Source organism: Nicotiana sylvestris, chromosome 12 (assembly GCF_000393655.2).
Source record: "Nicotiana sylvestris chromosome 12, ASM39365v2, whole genome shotgun sequence".
NCBI lineage: Eukaryota > Viridiplantae > Streptophyta > Magnoliopsida > Solanales > Solanaceae > Nicotiana > Nicotiana sylvestris.
Genome location: NC_091068.1, coordinates 144,995,872 through 145,005,059, shown reverse-complemented (window position 1 = coordinate 145,005,059; position 9,188 = coordinate 144,995,872). Strand labels below are relative to the sequence as shown.

At 36.7% G+C, this 9,188-nt stretch overlaps 1 protein-coding gene across 1 annotated transcript; it reads left to right on the top strand.

Moving 5' to 3' along the window:
* The first annotated feature begins 920 nt into the window (after positions 1 to 920).
* On the top strand, positions 921 to 4,498 carry LOC104242997 (CASP-like protein 5B2). The gene is made up of 3 exons (XM_009798439.2): positions 921 to 1,444; positions 2,985 to 3,117; positions 3,953 to 4,498. Exons 1-3 carry the CDS (start codon positions 1,314 to 1,316, stop codon positions 4,151 to 4,153), a joined length of 465 nt encoding a protein of 154 aa, XP_009796741.1. The 5' UTR covers positions 921 to 1,313; the 3' UTR covers positions 4,154 to 4,498.
* Positions 4,499 to 9,188: the final 4,690 nt, after the last annotated feature.

Sequence of the window (9,188 nt, the reverse complement as noted above, 5' to 3'; positions counted from 1 at the left end):
TTTTCTTTATATATAATGTCTATTTATTTTAATTTTGTATTTTTATTTTCGAGTCAAACGAATAATTTTTTTTAGCTACAACTCCATTATTTTTTACCAAATAAAAAAAGTATAGCCAAAATAATGAACTTGCAATTGTACAGTCTTTTTATTTCTTATTTTGATGCAATGACTATTTATTTCAATTGTGTATTTTTATATTTTCAGGTGAAATCTGTAAAAAAAAATATTTTAGAGCACCATAATTTAGAGCTATATAAAAAATTATAGCCAAAATAATAAAGTTCAAACTATGTATTTTTTTTATAACTTTTTAGATACTATTTATTTCAATTGTATAAATCTTTATTTTCAGGTCAAATTCAAAAAAAAAAAAAACTAAAACTTTATTATTTTTAGCCAATTATAAAATAGCCTAAATAATATAGTTCTAGCCAAGTTTTATTATAAATTTTATTCGAAAAAATTATCTAAAAAGGTAACATACTTAAAAAGATAAAATATATATTTTATTTTAAAGAAATTAATGCCACATAGACAGAAAAATTCAAGTGACAGGCGAGTGCATGCCATAGATTGCCCAAGGGGATAACAACTATCGAATAACCAAGTATATAAGGGGTAATTAATAGTTCAAGGATGCAATCAATAATGTGTGCCAAGTTTAGGGTTTTTTTTTAAAGGTATTTTGCCTAAAATATACTAAGGAAAGCATAAGGTACAAATCGTTCACTTGTTGATCAATATAATTTCGTTAATAAAACTTTACATATGGAAGACTAACCTAACGTTTAAAATTATAGGAGAAATATGCGCAAAGTTAAACTTCAAGGGGAGAATGTGCAATTTAATCAAAAGAAGATTAAAAGCGAAGAGAAGTATAATAAAGCAAGGCCACGTTGGACTGTCTCCCACCGGCCAGACTGCACCACTATCAAAATGAGTACAAAGCTTCGCCATTACTGTCCATTCTTGTCGAGAGTACCAATTTACATTAATCTAGCTACCATATACTATAAAGTATGAAATAAAACCATCAAAATAGTCTATTTTCTTTAATTGCATTTTTAGCTCAACGGTTCAATTTGGTACATTGTTTGGATGATACAATCTTTAATCATCTATTCATCAAATCAGACATAGATGTAAAGATCTATGCACAGTAATCTGGTAAATGGGGTTGTTGAATTTGGGGAAAGTACAGGGATCTAGGGTTGAAAGGGCCCTTTTGTTTAAAGGGCTATGTGGAGCTTAAAGGTCTGAAATTTGATAAGTATTTGGTTGGAAATAAGAATAGTAGAAGTAATAGAAGGATGAAGGAATTGGTGGGAAGTCCAGGAAGTGTGAGTGGGTTGCTATTGAGGTTTGGGCAATGTTTATTTGCAGGTGGCTCAATTGGGGTCATGGTTTCTGCTTCTGGTTTCTCTAGTTACACTGCTTTCTGGTATGCCTTTCTTTATTAGCTTTTTGTCTATTCTCTAGCTATCTTTATTTCCTGTTGTTGTTGTTATTACTTGTGGCCTATGCTTCTTCTCATCTATTCTCTAGCTGAGGGTCTGTCGGAAATAGCCTCATCGCCCTCTTGGTGTAGGGATAAGGTGTGTGTATACATTACCTCCCCAGACATCACTGAGTTTGTTGTTGTTGTTATTGTTGTTTGTTGTCTATTATCTAGCTATCTTTTGTTGCTGTTGTTGTTAAGTGGCAAGATGGGATAATTGGCTCCTTGTTGTGGTTCTCTTGATTATGTTTAGCTCAATGACTCTTTACTCTATATCTGTACTGCATTATCACATAATTCTATGTTTAACCAACAATATGGTTTTTGATGGTTCAAAACTTTCCTTATGCACTTATATTTGATATCTATGAAAACTGAAGGAATTATAGAAGAAAGGATAGGTGCAAAGCGGAATCGGGGTAGTAACTACTTCCTCCATCCCATTTTATGTGATGCACTTGGATTGAGCACGTAGTTTAAGAAAGAAAGAAGGACTTTTGAAACTTGTGGTAAAGTATATAGATACTTGTGTGTCTATAAATCATCTCATTAAAGGTAAAATGAGAAATTAAATTTCTTCTAAATATAGAAAGGTATCATCTTTTTAGAACAAACTAGAAAGGGAAGTGCATCACAATTGGGACAGAGGGAGTAGTTGCGTGTCCACCGTTTGCGTTTGAACATCCACTTTTCCTCTAAAGCTAGTTAAGCTGTGGAACTAATAAGTACTGTAGTCCACTTTTCATGAAGTAGTTTTGAGTGTCCCATTGAAATAACGGAAAGAATTTAATGAACATTCAAGTAGAGTATATTATAATTGTAGCGTATAATATGCGTACTAGCTTCTAACTTAGGAACTTATGTGCATGCATTCTAATATATCTTATTTCATCTGAGTAGACCTATTTAATTTCATTTTTTCCTGATAAGACACGCCCTATCTAATCTAAAACTGCCAGAAGAGATCGCTGGCTGTTAACTTTGCCATCTTCTATACAGCAAAGTTAAACATGTGAAAGCACGCGCCCTGCAATGCAAAAGGGATCTTGTACCAAAGCAAAAAGGGGAGGGTAAAATGTGGATATCCTTGCATTTGAATAATACTTGATGAGGGACTTTCATGTATTGACACCGAGGCTTGGTCCCTAACTCTTGACTTTACATTTCTCAGACCTTGGCATATTTTTTCTGATAACCGAGATATCCCAGAGGGCCAGCTGGCACATGGTTTGACACTCTGTGGATAACAGGCTTGCCCATTATGTCAGATTTATCTGAAATTCTGAGTTGTTTTTCCATATTTATTCTCATGTAAATGTACAATAATGCTCATTTAAATCATTCTTTGCGTCAATGTAAGCCAATATTTTCAGTCTCTCCATCACCCTATTGAACCACATAGATCACTGGCTCCATTCAGTATACATATCTTTCTTTGTTCATGGTTATTCTTTTTTCTTAGAATACTTGGCATATCTTGCAGCTATTTGATTGCATCAATGGGACTTCAAGTATTGTGGAGTTTTGGACTTGCATGTCTAGACATCTATGCTTTGAGGATAAAACGAGACCTTCAAAATCCCGTCTTAGTGAGCCTCTTTGTTGTTGGAGACTGGGTATGTATCTTTTGTTTACTTTTTTCTTTCATGCTTATGGGATGTGTTTGAATATGTATAACTGTACACACCTTCTCTGTTCTATTCAATCCTCCTCATTCTTGTTTTCTAGCTCATGTTTTGTCCCTAAAAGAGTTTATATTTTCTTGTTCTTCAAAATTTTAACCAAGTAATAGATGGTGTGATTCCCCTCACTGGAAGCGATGACAGCTTTTTGACCTACTTTGCTACTTGTCCTTGTTTATTTGCAAACATGTAAATCTTTGAGTACCGTTTCTTTCGTTATGAGCAGCTGATATTTTTGTCCGTGTCATTGACCCAAATAAAGTTAAGAATGTTCCCTGTACTGTAAACCATTCTTTCCTGCAGTTGAGTGCTGAAAAAGTTTTATTCTTTGATAGTCGCCATGATCATCACCAGACATTCCCCTTCACTGTGACAAACATCCTTTTGTCACTACTCACTAGTACCTTGAATGAATTCTGACATGCTCCATGCAGGCCACTGATATTCCATTAATCATGTGCCTTTTTCCTTGCGGAAACTCCTCTTATACATGAATTAACCAGGGTAGCTTGGTCGCCTTTGTGCGGCTCCCGCCATCAAAAGTAGATCCTCCCTTTTCGCTTTGTCTGACCATAATCTTGTCGTCTCAACCTCATTTTAGAACTTCCTTTTCTTCTTTTTTGTCTCTCCATAATGCATATATCTTGTCGTAGAAATCTTAATCTTTTAGATGCGTTATAACTGTGCTGTACCCCCTTTACATTAAATCTTAATCTCTGACCATGAATTTTAACTATATTCATGTTCACTGGCTTGACTTCAATTGCAGGTTACTGCAACTCTATCACTTGCAGCTGCGTGCTCGTCAGCAGGGATTGCTGTTTTGTATTCAAAAGATTTAAACTTCTGTAGTAGTCCACCTCATCTTCCATGTGGTAGATTTGAGCTCTCTGTGGTGTTAGCGTTCATAACCTGGTTTCTTATCGCCATTTCTTCCCACGTGATGTTTTGGATTCTAGCTGCCGTTTGATGATGTGAGAGCACTTCTCTGCTCAGAAGATTGCTTCAGAAATGACTTTCAAGGACACATCACATCTAAATCTAATTTCCACAAGGTTGTAGCCGTATCTTCCTTGACAATCGATATTCAGAAGAGATAAGAGTTTCTTCTGCACTGATTGAGTTGCTTGAGGTTAGACGGTTTCCTGTTGTGTTCTTCAAGTTCAATTTTGATCTGAGTGTAAATTGTAACCTCCTAATTGTACTCTAATCTACTGCAGTTCAATTACATTTAGATCTAGTATGAGTCCTGCACTTTTTTACTAGTACTTGACCCTGGATATTTTGAATTGAAACGTTTACTCTCTAGCTGCTCTGGAACAGAGATTGGTTTATATTGGTTTAATTTCCAGAAAGTAGCATATGAAACGGTAAATAATTATTCAGATGATAATCTTTGGCTTGAGAATGCTGGTTTTGGAGATCAACACCTATATGTAGCTGTAGATTTTATCCAGAGCATGGTGTTTCTTCTCTGCTGCAAAGATGAGGAACGACCCCTCATTGATTTTTAGGCTCAACTCAACAACAACAATAACATACCCAGTATTATCCCACACTGTGGGGTCTGGGAAGGGTAGTGTGTATGCAAACCTTACCCCTACCTTGTGAGGATAGAGGTTGTTTCCAATAGACCGTCGGTTCAGGAAAGCATAAGCACCACATTAATGAAAATATAGACACGAAGGGACAATATAAAAGCAGAATAAAAATAACAAAATACTAAGGTGATCAATAATGAAAAAAAATAATGGTCAGTCGTAAAAATTTACTATCAACAGAAAGCGAGATTGCATGCCAATACTACTTTTATGAATACTCTAGACTACCTACTCAGAACTCAATCTTATCTAAAACAGGTTAGCATTGATCTCTTGTTACCGACAAACACTTATTGGTTCTTATGGGGACGAACAATCATATAAGCAGGGGCAAAAGTCGAGCCACGGGTACGGCCGAACCCAATAACTTGTGCTCAAATAGTGTATTTTGTATTAAGAAATTCGTTTAAGTGTGTAAAAACATTAAAATTAGAAGTCATCATTCTAAAATTCAGAACTTATAAGGCCGAAATCCGAGTTCCACCTCTGCATATAAGCCTTTTCTCTTATTGTAGATGAGAAGCGGCCATAAACTAAGAATTCTTATCCAATTTAAAAGAGCATTTAATGTAACTAAAATAACTAAATTTTGGGTTGTTCGATGGTTAGCGACTGTCAAAGAAGTGATCCCTCCCTTATGTTTCCTTTTTTTTAAGATTAAGAGAAGGAGACAATAAGCCCGTCGATATTGAAGCATACTCTTTTAGCAGCTGTTAGGCAAGATCGTGGCAGCAAACGTACCAAATTAGCAATAAATCGATGTGTATTCTACTTTAGAAATTGGATGAAAAGGTTATCTACTACTTATAAGAAAGTTCAGTTTCAATGGAAAAGTGAAGCTTACAGTCCAAGAACAGTGGAACAAGGTTATTGTCTAAGAGGGTGTTTGGCTAAGCTTATAAGCTGGTCAAACTGGCTTATAAGCACTTTTTAGTTTATCTACATGTTTGATAAAATTAAAAGTGCTTATAAGCCAAAAATAAGCGAAAAGCCATAAGTTGGTCTCCCCCAACTTATTAAATTTCAGCTTATAAGCACTTTAGGTTTGACTACAATATTTATTATTCTATCCCTAAAATAATTCTTTTTAAAACAAAACACTTCGTATACCCAGTTATTCAACTGATTATTACTAATTTCAGCACTTTTATCCAAACACGTAATAACTTATTTTTTAAATCATCTTCAACACTTAAAAGTGCTTTTCAACACCTAATGCTTATCGGCTACTCTAAATCACATGAGCCAAACGGGATCTAAGTATCAAATCGTTTTTCTTTATTGTAAGTAAAAAGAACTCTACTTGTTGCACACTTATCACAAATTTCTCTTTTTCTTTTTTAGATCGTAATTTCGCAGTCTCACTTATGGATGTCTGTCTAATAAAACAAGACGAGGAGCATGACATCAAGGCCCATTAGCTCAGTTGGTTATGTGGGATCCATCCCATAAATTAAGGAAGAAATCTTTCTTCCTTGATTAACAACATCCCACGTTTCTTTATGCATTTGTCAAATATGACAGACATGCAGATGAAAAATGTCAAGCGTAGTAGGCGAGGTTCTGCCTATAAAAGGAGAGTTTCGGCTCTCATTTTATACACCAATCTCAGAGGAAAAATGTATGTGAGAGTTAGAAAGAAAGAGTGAGGTTTCACAGACAGAGTATAAGAAAATAGTCTATGAGAAAAATAGAGAGTGAGTGATATTGTAGTGAGGTGGGAATATCAAAAGAGGGTTATTTCTTTTGAGTATTGTAGTGGTCTTTTGAGTATTTTACTCGGACCTACAAAGTATAAAATTCCTTGCTATAGTGATATCAGTTGCTCTTCTCAGGGCCGTGGTTTTTTCCCTTATTCAAAAGGGTTTTTCACGTAAAAATCTTGGTGTCGTTGTTACTCTTTTATTCTTGTTAATTACCGTATCTCGGTGCTACGTTATTATTCTGCTTTTATTACCGTGAATATTATTATTGTAGGGGGTTTATTCTCAACAACTGGTATCAGAGCACATGTTCTGCTTGTTCACTGCTATTCACTATTGGTAGTACTATACTCGGTGAAAAATAAAAATGTCCGGAGTAAAGTACAAGGTAGCAAAATTAAACGGAGATAACGGTTTCTCAACATGGCAAAGAAGGATGAGGGATCTGCTCATCCAACAAGGATTACACAAGGTACTAGATGTTGATGCCAAAAAGCCTGATACCATGAAAGCTGAGGATTGAGATGACTTGGATGAAAGAGCTGCTAGTGCAATTAGGTTGCACTTATCAGATGATGTGGTAAATAACATCATTGATGAAAATAGTGCACGTGGAATTTGGACAAGGTTGGAAAGCCTATACATGTCCAAAACGCTGACAAATAAATTGTACCTGAAGAAGCAGTTATACGCCCCACACATGGGTGAAAGTACGATTTTTTTGTCACATTTAAATGTATTTAACGGACTAATCACATAGCTTGCCAACCTCGGAGTGAAAATTGAGGAAGAAGATAAAGCCATCTTGCTATTGAACTTGTTGCCATCTTCGTATGATAATTTGGAAACAACCATCCTGCACGGTAAGACTACTATTGAGTTGAAAGATGTCACATCGGCTCTTCTACTCAATGAGAAGATGAGAAAGAAGCCCCGAAAATCAAGGACATGCTCTCATCACAGAAGGTAGAGGCAGGAGTTATCAAAGGAGTTCGAGCAACTATGGTAGATCCAGAGCTCGTTGGAAGTCAAAGAACCGATCCAAATCAAGATCCAGAAATTGCTACAACTGTGATCAATCAGCTCACTTCAAAAGAGATTGCCCAAATCCAAAGAAGGGCAAAGGTGAATCCAGTGGCCAGAAGAATGACGACAACACAGCCGCCATGGTGCAAAACAATGATAATGTTGTCCTCTTTATAAATGAGGAAGAGGAATGCATGCACCTGTCAGGTCCAGAGTCAGAATAGGCGGTTGACACAACGGCATCTTACCATGCCACACCGGTAAGAGATTTTTTTTGCAGGTATGTAGCAGGTGATTTCAGCACAGTGAGAATGGGTAACACAAGTTACTCAAAGATTGCGGGGATTGGTGACATTTGTATTAAGACAAATGTCGGATGCACATTGGTTCTAAAGGATGTGCGACATGTACCTGATTTGTGGATGAACTTGATCTCGGGAATTGCTTTAGACCGAGATGGATACGAGAATTATTTTGCAAATCAAAAGTGGAGACTCACTAAGGGATCATTGGTGATTGCAAAGGGAGTTGCTCGTGGCACGTTGTATCGGACAAATGCAGAAATATGCCAAGGTGAATTGAATGCGGCACAAGATGAGATTTCTGCAGATTTGTGGCACAAAAAAATGGGTCATATGAGCGAGAAGGGATTGCAGATTCTTGCCAAGAAATCACTCATTTCTTATGCCAAAGGTACAACAGTAAAACCTTGTGACTACTGTTTATTTGGTAAGCAGCATAGAGTCTCATTTCAGACATCGTCTGAAAGAAAATTGAATATGCTTGATTTAGTATATTCTGATGTTTGTGGCCCAATGGAAATTGAATCAATGGGCGGTAACAAATATTTTGTTACTTTTATTGATGATACTTCATGAAAATTATGGGTTTATATTTTGAAAACCAAAGATCAAGTGTTTCAAGTTTTCCAGAAGTTTCATGCTCTAGTAGAAAGGGAGACGAGTCGAAAGCTAAAGCGTCTCCGAAGTGATAATGGAGGTGAGTACACTTTAAGGGAGTTTGAAGAGTACTGTTCAAGTCATGGGATCAGACATGAAAAGACATTTCTTGGAACCCCACAACACAATGGCGTAGCCGAGAGGATGAACCGCACCATTGTGGAGAAGGTGAGAAGCATGCTCAGAATGGCTAAACTGCCTAAGTCATTCTGGGGTGAAGCAGTTTAGACAGCCTGTTACCTGATCAATAGGAGTCCATCAGTTCTGTTGGTGTTTGACATCCCAGAGAGAGTTTGGACCAACAAAGAGGTGCCCTACTCGCATCTGAAGGTGTTCGGTTGCAGAGCTTTTGCACATGTACCTAAAGAGCAGAGAACAAAGATGGATGATAAATCTGTTCCCTTCATATTTATCAGATATGGGGATGAAGAGTTCGAGTACAGATTGTGGGATCCTGTAAAGAAGAAGGTCATCAGAAGTAGAGATATAGTCTTCCGAGAAAGTGAAATTGGAACTGCTGCTGATATTTTAGAAAAGGCGAAGAATGGTATAATTCCCTACCTTGTTACTATTCCTTCTACTTCTAACAATCCCACAAGTGCAGAAAGTACGACCGACGAGGTTGCCGAGCATGGGGAGCAACCTGGTAAGGTTATTGAGCAGGGGGAGCAACTTGATGAAGGTGTCGAGGAAGTGGAGCACCCCACTCAGGAAGA

Bases quoted from the DNA above. Each gene is read 5' to 3' on its own strand.
- LOC104242997 (XM_009798439.2), top strand. From the start codon at position 1,314: ATGAAGGAATTGGTGGGAAGTCCAGGAAGTGTGAGTGGGTTGCTATTG. The intron at 1,445-2,984 runs GTATGCCTTTCT...CATATCTTGCAG, and splicing joins TCTAGTTACACTGCTTTCTG to CTATTTGATTGCATCAATGG. The intron at 3,118-3,952 runs GTATGTATCTTT...CTTCAATTGCAG, and splicing joins TCTTTGTTGTTGGAGACTGG to GTTACTGCAACTCTATCACT.